General features: G+C 33.9%; 2 protein-coding genes across 3 annotated transcripts; one reads left to right on the top strand and one right to left on the bottom strand.

Moving 5' to 3' along the window:
* Positions 1-342: 342 nt before the first annotated feature.
* On the bottom strand, positions 343-2,820 carry LOC109001089 (phytochrome-interacting ankyrin-repeat protein 2). Its single transcript, XM_018978224.2, has 3 exons — positions 2,184-2,820; positions 998-1,169; positions 343-815 (listed from the first exon to the last, which is right to left on the bottom strand). The coding sequence occupies exons 1-3, from the start codon at positions 2,313-2,315 to the stop codon at positions 601-603; spliced, it is 519 nt and encodes a 172-aa protein (XP_018833769.1). The 5' UTR covers positions 2,316-2,820; the 3' UTR covers positions 343-600.
* Positions 2,821-14,778: 11,958 nt separating this feature from the next.
* LOC109001087 (trihelix transcription factor GT-3b-like) lies at positions 14,779-17,140 on the top strand. Of its 2 annotated transcripts, none has more exons than XM_018978222.2 (2): positions 14,779-15,311; positions 16,111-17,140. In XM_018978222.2, the coding sequence occupies exons 1-2, from the start codon at positions 14,943-14,945 to the stop codon at positions 16,711-16,713; spliced, it is 972 nt and encodes a 323-aa protein (XP_018833767.1). In that variant the 5' UTR covers positions 14,779-14,942; the 3' UTR covers positions 16,714-17,140. The 2 variants fall into 2 exon arrangements, with proteins under 2 accessions (XP_018833767.1, XP_018833766.1); XM_018978221.2 differs by having other exon boundaries at positions 16,102-17,140.
* Positions 17,141-17,800: the final 660 nt, after the last annotated feature.

Genomic DNA, 17,800 nt, shown 5'->3' with positions numbered 1-17,800 from the left:
CTTTAACTAGAGATGTAGATGCTGTTAGTTTGGTTGTGATAGAAATGGGAAGATTCTAATCGCTTTGTGAAAGTTTACTTTCCAGTTCCTTATTAGGTGCATTTTTTAAGAGTACATATTATTTTTGTATTAATAAAATTTACTTTACATATCGAACAAATAATTAAAAAAAAAAAATCTTATAAACTGGACTTTTTAAGAAACTAAGCCTAAATCTTTGCTTAAGCTCAATTCCTTTGATGACTAGGTGAAAAGGAATCAGGTTTCTATAACTAAAACCGTCTACAATATAGTTCAGATTCATTTATAACGCTACTTTCAAAGACAGACGACATGAGAATGTAACAATAAAGTTTCCAAATGTAGATCGATTCATTTGGAGCTCTACTTTCAAAGACACACACGCAATAAGAAAGTAACAATATAGTTTCCAAATATACGAAATGCTTGAAGGAAATCAGCATAGTAAGTCATCATAATTCATAACACCCCAAACTTCAAACAACCGTGGTACACAGATATAACATGTTAATGCAAAGTGAACCAGAAGCAGGAAGCAGCAGGGCAAGGCCATGGCAATGGCAACGGGGAGATTTTATTTTAGCTTTCTGAGCTGTAGGATGTCTCACCAGCTGATGAGTTCTCTTGCCGAAAACGCTTCATCTCATCATAAGCCCACTCAAGACCAGAGCAGTAATGGAGTGGTGGATTAAATCTGCTGTCATTGATATCAGCTGCCAAGAACGCACCATTTTCTATCAGGAATTTCACTGCCTCCTTCCTTCTTTCTTTAGCTGCACTGTGAAGCGGTGTCCCTAGGTTTAACATAAAAGGAAAAAAAATCATTATCTCTTATCTGTGTTCAAAATCATATTGTTCATTTGAAAAGTAAATTATGACGAGGAATCCTGAAGACCCTTGTTCATTTGGAAAATATTAAGAAAAAACAGGAGGGAAGTACTCAGGACCACTTCATCTATGAGGTGAAATAACTTACAACCACAAGCCCCGATGGTTCTAGCATCAATGTTAGCACCACGCTCTAGCAATTCATCCATAACCTCAACATGACCACCCTCAGCAGCAAGGTGGAGAGGGGTCACCCCTTTAGATTTGGGGCCCCAGGCAGCCACATTCACATCCATCCCTTCATCAAGAAGTCGTTTCACCTGTTTCAAATAAAATGAAATCAACTTCTCTTTAGCCAGAGAAGAAGTGTGAACTGTGAAGTCATTAGCATAGCAACAAAGTTATACCCATAATTAGCAGATGGTGTACAAAAAGCATTTCCAACATTCCAACAATATACATAAAAACAGTTTCTCCTTGAAAAATCAAATAATTTTATCACATTATCAAGGGAATGCTTTCCCTCTTTCATAATTATCAGCAGTATCTGCGTCCTTTGGTTGTTGTTCAGAAAATTGGTTTGGATTAGGGTTTTGGAAATAGAAAAAAATACTAGGATTCTAAAGAAAGATGTTCAGAAACTTGATTGCCATGGAAAAAAAGCCAGAAAATCCAGCTTTTATTTCTTATTTATAGCAGCATTGTAAACGACTTTCAAGAATTTGTCTTCTTCTTTATTGATACAAGTATAGTTCATCAATTATTGTAAAATTGTAATGGAACTAGTTCAGAATCTTCTGAAGAGCTATGTGTGCACAAACATGCGTACACAGTTCTATTGCATGCATATCGGCCTTGCTCAAAAGAACAAAGAAATAGTGGGAGTACTTGAATAAAGGCTAATTAATTGAGTCCCAATTTGTTATCAAATTAAAATTGGTCAGTTGGTATATATTCATGCATCATGTTAACCTAATCGTATATTTTTCTCTCTATAACCCAGGAACTTAGTGGGTCCAACTCAAGTCTAAAGCTCATTGGCCCGGAATATTGGTTCATACTTTTGATAAAACCTTTGTCCCTCACTAAAATCATCACGTTCTTGGAAGGCTTTAGAATAGATTTCCTAATATCTAGCAGGTCTTTCCGTATATATCCCATGGTAAGAAACACATCATTAGAACATATCTAAAAAATGATTTTTTTTTCCTTACAGCTGTTGATGAGTAGAAACACGAATGATCCAAAAAAGAGGAAAGAAAAGATAAAAGGACATGAAGGATTGTGAAATTATCCTAGAGTCTCAAAAAGTGAAGCAAAGGAACAAAACATACCTCCTTAAGATCACCTTTACGGGCACCAATGTGCAGCAGAGTCCATCCTCTATCATCCCTATCCACCTCAGACCTCAACGACCGCCTTCTCGACAAGCTTCGACGAATTGAACCTGCCTGCTCCTGGGGCATACTTCGCAGAAATAATCACCAATAAACCCTTCTCAGAGATAATATGTATGTATATACGGAAACAACCGCAAGATTCCCAAATAGAACACGACCAAAGAACAAGAAACCCTAAGATCGAGTGCTTGCAATTCTCAAGACCGAGAAGACAGCGAATTTACATGTTTTTGGAAAAAACTCAATTGCGCAAACAAGGAAAAGAAAGCGAGAAAAGAATTAACGAGAGGAGGAGAGAGAGTGATTGGCAATGCAGTAGGGTGCGAACGGATTCAAACCAGGACCGAACACGCGAAGATTCTGACGGACAACGACGGAGGTCACGCACGGCGAATAAATTTTAATCATTATATAGTCGATTCGAAGCTCACAATAAAACTTGAAACAGAGCAAGAGAGTGAGAGAGGGATATACAGAAGAATTGGAAGATGAATCCTGGTTTGACAGACAGGGACGGACAATCAGAACAAACTCAAGGAAAGAGAGAATGAGTGGGGCGATCGATCGGCGTGAGGGTTACGAGGTTTGTCTTAACAAATACTGGACTTAGCAGGCCTCTTAATGGGTTGGGTTGATCAGATCTTCGAGGCCCAAGATTGGGCGTTCTTATTATATTTCTATAAGAGGTTTGGATTTAAAATTTATTTTAATTCATCTCATCTCATCTCATCATTATAATTTTTTTAAATTTTTACATAAAATATAATAAATAATTCAAATTTTTTAAATTTCAAAATATCTTTCCCAAATTTTTACACAAAATATAACAAATATTCAAATTTTTATTCTACTATTTACAAACCATCTCGACCTATCTCAACTTATCTCTGAACCCAAACCTCTCTAAAATTTGGACAAAAGAATTATGGAATTACGGAGTACATTACTCCAATTAGGAACGTTTGGAAAAGTTTTTCATCCCAATTCATTCCATCTCATTTTCTTTCCAAAATGTTATTTAAATACAAACACTTTCAAACTAATTATTACAATTTTTTTAAACTTTCAAATAAAAAATAAAAAACATTTGAACTTTTTCAAATCTCAAGCAAAAATAATATAAAAAGATTATATTATAACAATATTTTAATTTTATAATATTTTTTATTTAACTTTCTCTTTTTCTAAAACTCAATAAATACTTAACTCAAACTATCTCATTATTATTCACAAATCATTTTATTACTATTTATAAAGTTTTCATTTCATCACCCTTCCCAAACATCCAATAAATATGTGGCAAATCATTGTTTTTCTACTATTGCCAAAATGGGATTTCTAATATGAGTATGTCGTATCTCAAGTAATTTTTATTTAAATAATTGATTTATGAACTACCTAAAATAATAACATCGCAGGTTATATATCTCAATTACGCACTTTTATCTCTTTTCCTTAAATTGAAATTAACTCTCTTTGTAATGCTCCGGTCTCGGATGAGTCACAGAGTTTCTAAATTTCACTTCAAATAATATCTCACAATACATATATAGAATCCAAATTCTCAATTATACGCAAATCTCATTGTTTTAAGGTGTCGTTTGGATAGTGAGTTGAGATGATATGAGTTAAGATGAAATTTGAATAAAATATTGTTAGAATATTATTTTTTAATATTATTATTGTTTTAGTATTTCAAAAAGTTGAATTGTTTATTATATTTTGTGTGAGAATTTGATAAAGTCATAATGATAAGATGAGATGAAACACTTTCACTATCTAAATGGGATCGTATAGTACTCCAAAGTAATTAACTAGAAACAGCACAAAGTCTTAATATAAACGTCAACCTCTCAACATACCACATCATCAGAGCACGACAATTGTATTGAATAAAATTCTCCAATAATCAAGTACTCTCTTTGTATTGTACTTAATCCACTATACTCACATAGTCTTACCCATGTATTCCATTCTAAACCCTCAGCTGAAACACCCAAAAATATCTGAAAATATTATGAAAATAAGAGGTGAGTTATCAACAATTTAGTTAGCAGATAACATACTAGTATGTAAACATTAGCTTTTTTCACAAAGTTAAGAATGCATAGCAAAACATTTTTAATTTCAGAGTATGGAACCAAAACACATTCTCAAACTATTAGAGCAACACTTCAGAAATATTCATATTAAAAAATATATATATTTGGTATAGCATAACTGAATATCATCATCATCATATCATATCGTATATATAATAACAAAGACCATGTTTAACCCCCGTGGTAGGGTTGTGCTATCTCCGGTTGCCAAATCGGGCAGAAACAGAAGTGAATCTTCCCTTTATTATTCTCAGAGCCCAGAATATACACACATGAAAGACCACATAGAAAACCACTTTTGTTTTCAAAGTGGGTACATTCAAAAACAAAGAAGTTGGTACCAACCCAAACAGAAGCCATGGTTTTACACATGTGGTAAAGTCGAGCAGAGCAAAAACATAGTCAGATACAGAATCAACATGTCATGCCAAAAGTTTTTCGATACCACATTATATCAAACATGGTACTGAACATAATCATATTATTTTCACATAATCAAAACAAATTCAAATAGGGGTGCCACCCACATGGAGAGGGGTAGGGGCACACCCCCTCCCCGCCCCCCGCCCTGGTAGCTAGGGGTGGGGTTGAAACCACTGCCCCTCCCCGCACAAGCCAATGATTCACCGGGTCTATAATTTTTTTGGGATCTATACTTTTTTTACACCAGATTATAATATAATATAATTAAAAACTTTACTCAAAAAAATATAAACTCATTATAGTTGTATTTACATTGCTTAAAAATGAGTATTTATTGTCTTGGCCTCTTATATAAAAGTTGGCATAGGATACCAAAGCAATCCATTAACTTGAATTCAAGTTTTTAACAAATTGTATATATTTATATACAATATCTATTTATATAAATTATTTATATAAATATAAAAAATAATATTTTTTATTATAAATTTGGGAGGGTGCAGGGAGGGGTTGGGCCTCGTTGGGGTCAACCCAACCCCCGCCCCCGCTAGGGGTCCTTCGTGCGGGGTGGAACCCTCGCCCCCGCATGTGCAATGCAGGGTAGCCCGTCCGCCCATACAGGGGTAGGGTACCCCTAGATTCAAAGCATCTTCACATAATCAATACCAATTTAGAACATCTTTTCGTAATTAAAACTGATTCATAGCATACTTTCATAATCATGCAAAAATAAAAAAAAAATAAAAAAAGATTTCATATTTGCTCTTTTTTGCACAGTTCAAAAACATAATGCCAAAACTTTGCTCATGTCTACACTAGTCATGATGTACTTTATCTTTCATACAAATTTCATGCATAATGCAAAACAAATAACCGATGTCGTTTCAAATTTCTTTTCATGACAAAATATACATATTTTTTCCAAAATCAACCCAGTTCATTTCTTTATATAAAATTTAGCATAGAAACCTCGCTAATCTTTGAACTCAAACAAAATCCATGTCCCAACCCTACCCAAAGCCACTAATATATAAGTATCTCAATTTAACTCGGAGCCATACTACTAATAAAATCCTAAAATACTAAGATAATTTATATTTTCCTACAACCTAAAATCTTCGAAATCCTAAAATATATTCACTCTATAATTAATTGATTCCCACATAATTTCTCCAACTATAGGGTTAAATCTTAAAAAAATCTCGACAATCAAACATTGATTTATGCTTAGTTCTATTATAAAAAATCATTATAAATAATAAATATTATCATCAACACTAAACTGGGAGGGTTATTTCTTTTTTTTTTTCTTTTTTTAATTTTGCTGTGACCTTTCATACATGGAAAGGACGAATTTAGGTTAGGGAAGAGAGAGGGAGGGTGAATGAGCTTACGTACAATGGAGTGTGTGGGCTGCGAAGGTGGTGCACGGTATGCATCTACAGGGTCGAGTCCGACAATGGAGACTTATTTTTCGGCGAGAGCAATAGCTCGAGGCAGGTGGCAAGGGTTGAACGGTGCAGCTTGTTTTTGGCTTCACGGCGTCAGTGTCAAGATCCATGGTGCAACGACAGTGGCCTGTGGAGTAGTGATCGACACTTTCTCTGCATGAGGGTTCGACGTGGAGGGGGACAGAGGTTGGCTACGTGCGGCGTTTTCTGAGGTGCACGTGGGGTGGCTCTCGTTTGGTTGTTGCATAGCAATTGTTGGGATGGGTGCTACGTGTATTGCAACGCCGCATTGCGTGGTGGCTAGGCAGCTTGTGGTGGGACCATGCTTGACGCGAGGAACTGATGGTTGGGGGTGTCGCTCTGTTTTCGTGTAGTGGATTAGAGGCTCACAATGGTTTACAAAGGGCAGGTAGTGGTTGTGCGAGGCAGTGGCTGGGTGGTTCTTGGTGGCTAGTCGAGGTCCTCTTTTTGTGCAGTGGTGGTCTGGTGCATCAACGCTACTGAACGTGACACACGGCTACGTCTCAGGCTGGGTTTCACCATTCATGGCAGTGGCTTGATCTTAAGTGGCTCCACTATGGTGGTGATGTGGACTCGAGGATGGTGGTGCATACAAGTCTGTTGTCGTGACCATGAGGGAGAGCCACTGGGGGTGGTCATGAGAAGGAATAAGCTACGGTGGTGGTCTTGGTTTGTGATAATACGGTTTTGGGCAGTGCTCTATTCTTGGTGAAGGGAAAAAAACTGCAGGCGAGAGAGAGTGGAAAGAACTATCGGGGAGTGAGGCACGGAGAGCAATTGTAGAGAATGAGAGAATTTGAGAGAGTGGGGTGTGAATGGTGTTAGTTTTTAAATTTAGAAATGATTAAAATATTTGATGTAAAATAAAAATAAAGTGAATCATTACCTTTGTTTAATGTATCGGTTTGTTGTCTAGATTTAAATCAAAAGTTGTCTTGGTACTTAATGTATGCCTCTTGAGAATATGAGCCTTAACTGCTTCCCAACCAAATAAAGGGCTGTGCCTTTTGGTGAACTATAAACTTTTTCAATGTATTCTCTAATATTTGAGAAGTTATGACTTCTCAAAAGTGCTCATTCATTTTAGTTGTGACTTTTCACAAATATATTTTCATTTATATAAGTTGTGTTCATTTATATGATATGATTTTTCACAAGTACCATTTCATTTATGTGATTTGATTTTTCATATATACCATTTCATTTATATGATATGATTTTTCACAATTACCATTTTATTTAAATAAGTTGTGACTTTTCATAAGTGTCATTTCATTCTAGTTGTGACTTTTTTACAAGTGTCATTTTATTATCTATAAATAGGAAACCCTACCCACAAATTCAATATCTCCAAATTCTCTACAAAAATTAGAGAAACACTTCCTCATTCTTTTTGTCTTTCTTTATTTGGGTTTTGGCTATTTTATATCGGGTTTGAGGATCTCATTTTGTGTGCACCGATGAGGAGATTAGCGGGAGCCGACGTTATTGTATCTTGGGAGTAGACTGTCAAGAAGTCTAGTGCATATTTATAATTGGAGGTGGCGGAATCTACTCTAAGAAAAGCGTCCATCACAACGTGCCCCAACGCCAGGTTCTCTCTTTCTAATTTGTTCTTATTATTTTACATATTCTCTAGTTTACAAAGCATTTCAAAATATTTTCCAACAATCTTAGAGTAGAACCTCTTTGTTAAACTAGATGTGTATTTTAATTATTTGATTGCCACCATAATTTCAAACGAACCAATTGCACCCGAGAAATTTGGAGGAGTCAATTTTAAGCGATGGCAAGAAAAAATGAAAATCTTTCTTATAATACTTGAATTATATTTTGTTATTGAAAATTATCATCCTTCTGATAATTTACATGAGCCCGCACGTATTATTGATTTGCAAACATATGCAGAAAAATATAATTTGTATAGATGTATGATTTTAAATCATTTAAGTAATACACTTTTTTATGTTTATCTACACATTAAATATGCCAAAGAAATTTGGAATGCTCTTGATAAGAAATATGGTGTACAAGATGTCGGAATGGATAAGTACAACACAATCCAATTTCTTAGTTTCAAGATGGATGATTCCAAATCTGTGATAGAGTAAGCCCATGAGTTAACTATTTTTTACCATGAATTGGGCCAACGGGGAATGTGTATTACCAAGTGTCTCTAAGTTGATTGTACAATAGATAAGTTGCCTCCTTCATAGAAAAATTTTGGTCTATCTCTTAAACATAAGATTAAATATATGACCATGGAAACTTTGATCTCTGCCATTAGGATACAAGAACAACACTTGAAAAATGATCCCATCCCACCATTAGTTTTTGATTTTCAGTCTAAAGTAAATATTGTATAAGGCCATAAAACACATAAGAACCCAATACATCAGAAATTCAAATTCAATAAGGGTAAAACTAATTATGGGAATAATTTGAAATCAAAGTCCTATATTAACAAAGATGATAAAAGACCCATTTGTTTTAACTATAACAAACCGGGTCACTTGGCCAAAAATTGTCGCTATAAGAAGAAGAAACACGAAGGCAATGAACAATCAAGATCTCCTAATCCAGAGGCTCATATGGTACTTTCCGGGACAGACTTTGTTGGAACTGATAAACGGTATGTAATCATAAGTCCCCAAGTTTATCTGGCTTGTAGTGCTACTGATTGGATAGTAGACACAAGAGCCAATGTACATGTCACTTCTAACAGCAATTTTTTTTCAACAGATCATGACACAAGTGGCATAAAAGTGACAATAGGTAACTCCGCCTCTGCACAAGTATTTGGAATAGGAAAAATTGAACTCAAATTAACGTCTGAAAATACACTTCCTTTAGAAGAAATATTTTACGTACCAGAGGCGATAAGAAACCTAATTAGTGGAGCTTTACATAGTAGGGCAGGCTACACATTATTATTTCAATCCAATAAAGTTATTGTAACTAAATATAGGTCATTTGTGAGAAAAGGCTATGTGAGTGGTGGTTTGTTTGTAATAAATATTCAAAACAATGTAGAATACAAATTTGATTCTAATAATAAATTTGTATTTTCTACATGTTCATCTTCAATATGTCATGCTATATTAGGCCATGTTAATTATCATAATATTAAAAGAGTGATAGATTTAGATATTATTCCTAAAATTCCTGTTGATATGGATGAAAATGTTTAATCTGTGTTCAATCAAAACAGCCTAGAAAACCATTTAAATCTGTTATAACAAATTCATCGCTACTTGAATTAATTCATAGTGATGGTGGTTATTTAAATTGTGTATCTTCTAAAGGTGGTAATAAATATTTCATTACTTTTATAGATGATATGTCTAAATTTTGTTTTGATTACTTGATGAAAACAAAAGATGAATCATTTAATAAATTTGTTGTCTATAAAACTGAAGTTGAAAACCAATTGGAGAGAAAGATTAAAATTATCAGATCTGATAGAGGAGGTGAATATTCCTCTAATCAATTAGTTCAACATTGTGAAAAGAATGATATTATACATGAGGAAACCATTCTATATTCTCCTCAATCCAATGGTGTTTCTGAAAGGAAAAATAGAACCTTAATAGAAATAGTCAAATGCATACTTTCTAGTTCCGGCCTACTTGAGCAATGGTGGGAAGCAATACTTGCATCTTATTTTATATTGAATAGAGTACCATTTAAGGGATCTGACAAGACACCATATGAACTCTGGAATGGTAGAATACCCAATATTAATTTCTTTAGAGTTTGGGGTTGTCTTGCACATGTTAATGTTCCAAAAATTAAGAAAATGAAATTAGGTCCTAACACAGTAGATGCAGTATTCATTGGGTATGCTAGACATAGTTCTGCATATAGGTTTTTGATTATCAAATCAGAAGTCCAAGGTATTGATCCCAACACCATCATGGAGTTTAGGGATGCAATATTCTTTGAAGATCTATTTTCTTTTAAAAATAAGTTAGAAAGATCTTTACCTACAGTAAGTTTTCCTTCTACCAGTAGTCGACCTACCATTATACCTAATCCTGATAATGTATCTGGATTAGAAAATGAATTTGGAAGAGGAAAACGAGTTAGAAAGGAAAATGATTTTAGACATGATTTTTATACTTATTTTATAGAGGAAGACCCATTGACTTTCAAGAATGACATGTTTTCCATTGATTCTACTTGCTGGAAAGAAGCAGTAAATAGTGAAATGAAATCTCTTAAAACTAATGACACTTGAAATTTATGTGATCTTCCTTCTGGATGTAAAATCATTGGATGTAAGTGGATTTTTAAAAGGAAATTGAGACCTGATGGTACTATTGATAAATTTAAAGTTAGGCTGGTTACAAAGAGGTTTACACGAATAGAGGGTATCAATTATTTTGATACATATTCTCCTGTTACTAAAATAACCATAATTTATGTTCTAATTGCTCTAGCAACGATCTATAAACTTGAGGTCCACCAAATTGAAGTAAAGATTGCATTTCTTAATGGTGTTCTAGAAGAATAGATATACATGGATCAACCATAGCGATTTGTGGTTCCAGGACAGGAAATGAAAGTTTGTAAACTTATTAAATCTCTTTATGGTTTGAAGCAAGCTCCTAACAATGACACCAAAAATTTGATGAAATAATTTTATCTTATGATTTTAAGATAAATGAATCTGATAAGTGTTTAGACACTAAAATGGTTGATGGTGCATGTGTAATACTATGTCTTTATATTGATGATATTCTCATCTTTGATACCAATATAGATATTGTTCTTGATGTTAAAATTTTTTTACCTAAGAATTTTGATATGAAAGACATAGGAGAGGCACAGGTAATTATTGGTATTAAATTAATGAGATCTCGTGATGGTATTAGCATAAATCAATATCATTATATTGAAAAGATTCTTAAAAAGTTTGAGAGATTCGAATGCAAACCTATCAGTATTCCTCTTGATTCTTATTTGCATTTAAGTAAGAATCTTGGAGATCCTGTATCACAACTGAGATATTTTCAGATTATTGGTACGTTACTGTATGTTAATTTTACTAGACCTGATATTTCATATGTTGTGAGTAGACTTAGCAAATATACAAGTAGGGCTGATGATTCTCATTGGAAGGTATTGGATAGAATTCTTAAATATTTGAAAGGAACCATGACATATGGTATCTATTATTCTAGGTATCTCACTGTATTAGAAGCATACAGTAATGCTAGTTGGAAAACTGACACAATAGATCGTAAGGGAACGAGTGGATATATTTTCATTCTCGATGGAGCAGTTGTGGTTGGAAATCTTTCAAGCAAACTGTGATTTCACGATCTACTATGGAAGTTGAATTAATAGTCTTAGATACTACCGGACATGATGTAGAGTGGCTTAAAAATTTATTATCAGAAATTCCACTAGTTAAAAAATCAATGCCAGCTATTTCTATTCTTTGTGACAATCAGGCTATGATAAATGTTTGTAATAATAAACACTTTAATCATAAGAGGAGACATTTGAGTATCAAATATTCTACAATAAGATACCTGATAAAGAATGGATACCTGACTTTGGAATATGTAAAGTCAGAAGATAACTTAGCGGATCTTTTGACAAAAGGACTGGCAAAGTCGAAGGTTATACGTATATCAAGGGGATGGGACTGAAGTCTATTAATTAGGTCACCGGTAGCGGCAACCCAATCTTCCTGACTAGAGATCCCAATAAGAAGGTTCAATAGGAAGAACAAACTATTTGAATGACTGGATAGCACTATTAAAATATTATTATAGGTCCATCCCTAGAGTGTGAGTGTTACAAATACAATGACAATGGAAAAGTAAAATTTATTGTAATAAAATTTAAAATAAGGATCAAAATATAAAATTTATTGAAAATATTTTTTTGATCAAATTTCTTTATATTTTACAAAAAAATATATTTTACATGAGTCATTATTAATGCTCTTAAAAAGTAAAAACAGAAAAAGAACTAAGAAGTGGCGGTAGGCATGGAGTGGGCGAGATCATCATCAGCTTCAATAAAATCAAATCCCCAATTTTTCAACGGCAATGAAGCCAAGCAAACCTTCGAGGGATTAGGCCTCGTTTGTTTTCAGAAAACATTTTATCTCATTTCATCTCATATAATCATTACAATTTTCTCAACTTTCAATACAAAATAAAATAAACAATTCAACTTTTTCAAATCTCAAAATAAAAATAATATTAAAAAATATATTCTAACAAAACTTTATTCAACTTTTTAACTTTAATATCAACTCATCTCATCTCATCTATGAAAACAAACGGGCCTTAATGGCTGTAAAATTAAAATATAATAATTCATCTCAACTCATCTAACAATTCATCTCTCATTTTAATTAAAGTATGAAAAATGAAAAATATACGATATTTTTATAATATATTTCACAATTATATTTAAAATGAAAAATATTATTATAAAATAATATATAAAAGTAATACTTTATAAAAATATCCTATTTTTTATCATATATTGTAAAAAGTATTGTATGCATCATTGCTCTTAAAAAAAAAAAAATACCGAAATGAGAAATAAAATGATCCTATGTCTATTGCAGGAGAAACCTTCTTCATGTGAAAGCCCATTTTAATGGCTAATGGCAAACCTCAGAACCCTTTTTAGGCTGGAAAAGAGAAATGCAATCAGTATTTTGTCAGATTTATTGACCAAATAGGCTGTGTATTAATTATGTGACGAAGCATAACAGGGATCTCTTACGCCAACATGCTTTAAAATAAGAATGTTTTTATAAAATGATGATATTTTATAACTTAATTTATAAAAAAAAATGCACTTTATTTAAAATATAATTATGTAAAAAATTATGAAAATAATTGCGTATTTATCATTTTTCCCCACAGAGATATGAAAAAAAAAAGTAGATTAGAAGATTCAAGATTGATGAGTTTACTGTGGAGGAAGGAGAGCGTTGTTGAGGTGATGGGAACTCAAACAGGGAAGAAATACCAACAGGTGACAAAAGTTGGAGAGGGCGTCTTGACTTTTGAGAGAGAGAGAGAGACAGAGAGAGAGTTCTCTCTCTTTCTTTCTACAAACGATCAGATCCAGCAGCTGTCGTCTTTTTGGTTTTGGCTCCACTTTGCGGTGCTTGCTTGTTTGGATTCGCAAGTCATCTCAGCTCATCTTAACTTATCTCACTATTATTCATTACTATTCAGCAACTTTAACTCATAAATCTCACTACTATTCACAACTCATCTCATTACTATTCACAATCCATCTCAACTCATCTCAAGTCATCTTCGAATCCAAACTTAATGATTCTATCATTTCTATCTTATTTTTTAAAAAATATTTTTTAAATATAAATTTTTTTAAAATTAATTATTACAACATTTTTAAACTAATTATTATAAATTTTTCAAACTTTCACATAATTTAATTTTTTTAAATTTTAAAATAAAAATTATATTAAAAAAATTATATTTTAATAATATTTTAACTTTATAATTTTTTTATTCAATTTTTTTTAATCTCATTTCTCAAAATTCAATAAATACCAAACTCAATTATATACAAATTATTTTACAATTATACACCACAAAATCCTCATATCATCTTTCTCTCTAAACATCACCCGTTATCATTTTTAATTGGTATGAGCATTTGCTCAATGCATCGATCAGATCAAAACTTTATAATTTAAGAGTATTAGGATTGGTGACCTATTGAGAAATACAACCACACATTTGAGGAAGAAAGGATGGAAACACTCTCTATAACTTAGCCAAATATTTTTACAATTAAGAAAGAGACCTAATGTTTGGATCATGCATTATTAATTATCGTCCATGAAAAAATTAAAGAAAAAAAAGTGTAAGACAAGAATTTGTAGGATTAAAATGTAGGAGATCAAATTGAATTAAAATATTTTTGAGAATCGAATTTCTTTAAAGCAATAAAAATAAATATTAAATTAAAAATAAATTACAATTATAAAATCGTTGTTATATCAGAATGCATGGTTGATATAGAGATCTATTAACTAATTTGAATAGAAGTTATAAAATCTGTACTGTTTGAGAAGTGCTGGATTTATATAAAAGTCTTACACAAAAAAACATAAAAATATTGACATAAATACATGAGATGTACTTCATAATAAAATAAATAGCGAAAATTTAGGAGTGGTTTAGATTCAAAGATAAGTTAAGATAGATTGAAATGATTTGTAAATAGTAGAATAAAAGTTAAATTATTTATTATATTTTGTATAAAAATTTTAAAAAATTATAATAATAAAATAAGATGAGATGAGATGAATTAAAATAGATTGAGATGAGTTGCCAATACAAACTAAGCTTAAATCTATTTACCTAAAATTTTGGTATAAATAAAAATATTACACTTTAAAATTAAAAAATATATCGACATGTGACGTGGATGTCGGGCGGTAAGCACCGAGAGGGAGGAAAATCGAAGTAGCACAAACCAAATATTTATTTATTCCCAAAAAAGGGGATGAGTTTTCAACGATACCAGTCTTGTACAGGAAGCGAACTGAAAGGGACTGGAAACAGAGAAAGCTGTAGAAAACGGAGATCTCTCAGAAAAGCACCAGAGAAGGAAAGAGACAAAACCCACCTAGAAGCAGACGATCCCCGAATCACGACTACAAATTCTTGGGGAAGGATTTGATGTTCGGTGGCAGAGCAGATGTTGAAGGTTTGGGCCGAATGAACATGATGAAGTCGGTCACTCTGCTTAATCCTAATCCTAATCCAAAACCTCCTTTGGAGAGGGTTGGCCCACAGACTCCGACGCAGCCTCAGTGGAGCCAGCAGGAGACGAGGGAGTTCATCGCGATCCGTGCGGAGGTCGAGATGGAGAGGGACCTCACCGCCGCTACTAACGCTAACACCATTTCCGGCGTTCCCAACAGTGGTAAGAGGAGCAAGACAACGGCGCTTTGGGAGGTGGTGAGCGGTAGGATGAGCGAGAGAGGGTACAAGAGGACGCCCGAGCAGTGCAAATGCAAGTGGAAGAACCTCCTCAATCGCTACAAGGTTGGTTCTCTCTCTGCCCTTGTCTTCTCGTGGCTCTCTATCTCTCTCTACCCGGAATTGCGGAATTCATTCAATTCGGGTTTATTTTTTTTAGCATCTGATTTCTGCGAGGCCGAAGGTAATTGCAACTCTGGGAGACAAGATTTTGACGAGTTTTGCATATCGTAGTGTTTTTTGTTCTTTTTGCACAAAGGATTCCTGTGAACAATAACGCGTGCTGAATGGTTTTCATGAAAAGAGGCGAGAATGCAAGTTCTAAATCGTGATAAGTATAAAACTCCATATGCTCCTCCCCTTTTTTAGTAATCAAACCAGGAGCCTCAGGAGACTTGCAGTACCATAGCACAATCAACTTAAAATTTTCACTACCATTTCGTCAAGTCCTAGAAGAAATATGAAGTTATGGAATATTTGATCCTTTACGAGCATCCCAACTATCAATGGGTTTAGATTCCTGTCACTTCTACTCTACCCCATGATTGTCTGAGAAAAAATAAATATATATATATACATATGAGCTTGATGTTTTAACCATCGTTTGCTGTCCTAAATGAGCGAGTGTTTCTGAGATTTGTCTTTATCTGCCATTGACAGTAAATATTTGGTTCTCAACTTTCACTTGGGAAATGATACTAGCACTCCATTTGACAACCCCGTTTGCTTTTTAAGTCCATGGATGGACCTAAAAAGCTTGGGTTCTCTTGCTAATAGTGAATGGTTAAGACGTCAAATTATTTTATACTTGAGACTTGCATTACTTGCTCCTTCTTACTTGGATAATCTCGTATAGCTCGTACAGGGGAAGGAGACATCTGATCCAGATAATGTACGACAGTGCCCCTTTTTTGATCAACTCCATGCGGTATTCACTGAAAGAGCAAAGAACATGCAGCGATTACTTCTTGAATCTGAGGCAGGTTCTAGCCAGGCAAAGAAAAGTTTCAAAAGATCAACTGGAGATCGGTCCTCAGATGAAATCTCAGATGAAGAAGACGAGGATGAATATGACAGTGAGGGGGAGAGGCCTGCCAAAAGCAATTCCAGAAGAAGGAAGGCTGAAAGACTCACATTGGACAAGCCTTCAAGAGCAACCAACATGGGGCATGCTAGCACTAGTAAAAACAGTGATATTCAGGAATTGCTGAAGGAATTTTTCCAGCAGCAACATCGGATGGAGATGCAGTGGAGGGAGATGATGGAGAGGCGTGTTCAAGAGCGGGTTTTTTTTGAGCAGGAATGGCGACAGACAATGGCAAAGCTTGAAAGAGAGAGGATAATGGCTGAGCAGACTTGGAGGGAGAGGGAAGAGCAGAGGAGGATGAGAGAAGAGACCCGAGCTGAGAGGAGGGATGCCCTGCTGACCACCCTCTTGAACAAACTTCTCCATGAAAATAACCTTTGAGGTGGAGATGGTCTCTCCCTTTGATCTCTTCATTGCTTCCACATGTTATGGTTTTACTAATTACTAAGAGCGAAAACAAACGGGAAAAAAAAAAGAAAAGGAAAAAAATATATAAACAGGATGTAGGCAGACAGTTGCTATTTGTTTAGGTATAAGGTCCTTTGTTTGCTAAATTGACATCTATAGACAGTTTTTGGATATTCATTCATAACTACCAAGAGGCATAGTTTCATATCCATGGATCTTGATCCTGTTTCATGAGACTTTCTGTTCACTTATTTTTTGCTTCATGTGCATATTTCTTTCCTTGGAGAACATAGCGAGAATGTCAAGCATGTGGGTTGTATTTTTTTTTTTTCCCTTTTCCCTTGACATTGGTGTATTATTTCATGTATTGTTGTTTAAAGCTGGTATTGAATTTTCTTTTTAATTGAAGTGTGATTGTGGATTGTAATGCACTATCTTAATGGAAGTTACCATGATTTTTTTTTTTTTTTTTCACTTTTATAAGTAAACGATAGTATTAATAAGGATAGGCATAACCCAAGTACGCAAGATGATATATAAGAGACAAGACCTATCTAGATCGAGGTTGAGAAAACAAGAAAATTTTGAAAATTCAGGTCATTAAAATCTAAAGCGAAATCAAGTACGGAAAAATAATGCTCGAAGTTCCTTAGGTGACCACTCTTTGTTTTCGAAAATCCGATCATTACATTCTTGCCAAATGCACCACATGATGCAGATCGGGATCATCTTCCACACCTCCTTAATTTGTGGAGCACCTCTCGGGTGAGTCCAACTAGCCAGTAGCTCAACCATTGTTGTAGGCATTACAATTAAAAACTCCACCCGACTAAACACTTCAGTCCACGAGTTTATACTGGTATTGTTGTTTAAAGCTGGTATTGATTTTTGTTTTTAATTGAAGTGTGACTGTGGATTGTAATGTACTATCTTAAAGGAAGTTACCATGAATTATTTTTGCATTGCACTTTCTCTACTTCATGTGTCAAGAGTTTATACTCGATTCATTTTGCAGTTTTTCTTAAAACATAATAAAAGTGGTTCAGATGAAATGTTGTAA

The sequence above is a fragment of the Juglans regia genome, chromosome 2, assembly GCF_001411555.2.
Source record: "Juglans regia cultivar Chandler chromosome 2, Walnut 2.0, whole genome shotgun sequence".
Taxonomy (NCBI): Eukaryota; Viridiplantae; Streptophyta; class Magnoliopsida; order Fagales; family Juglandaceae; genus Juglans; species Juglans regia.
This window is presented reverse-complemented; position numbering and strand designations above follow the sequence as displayed.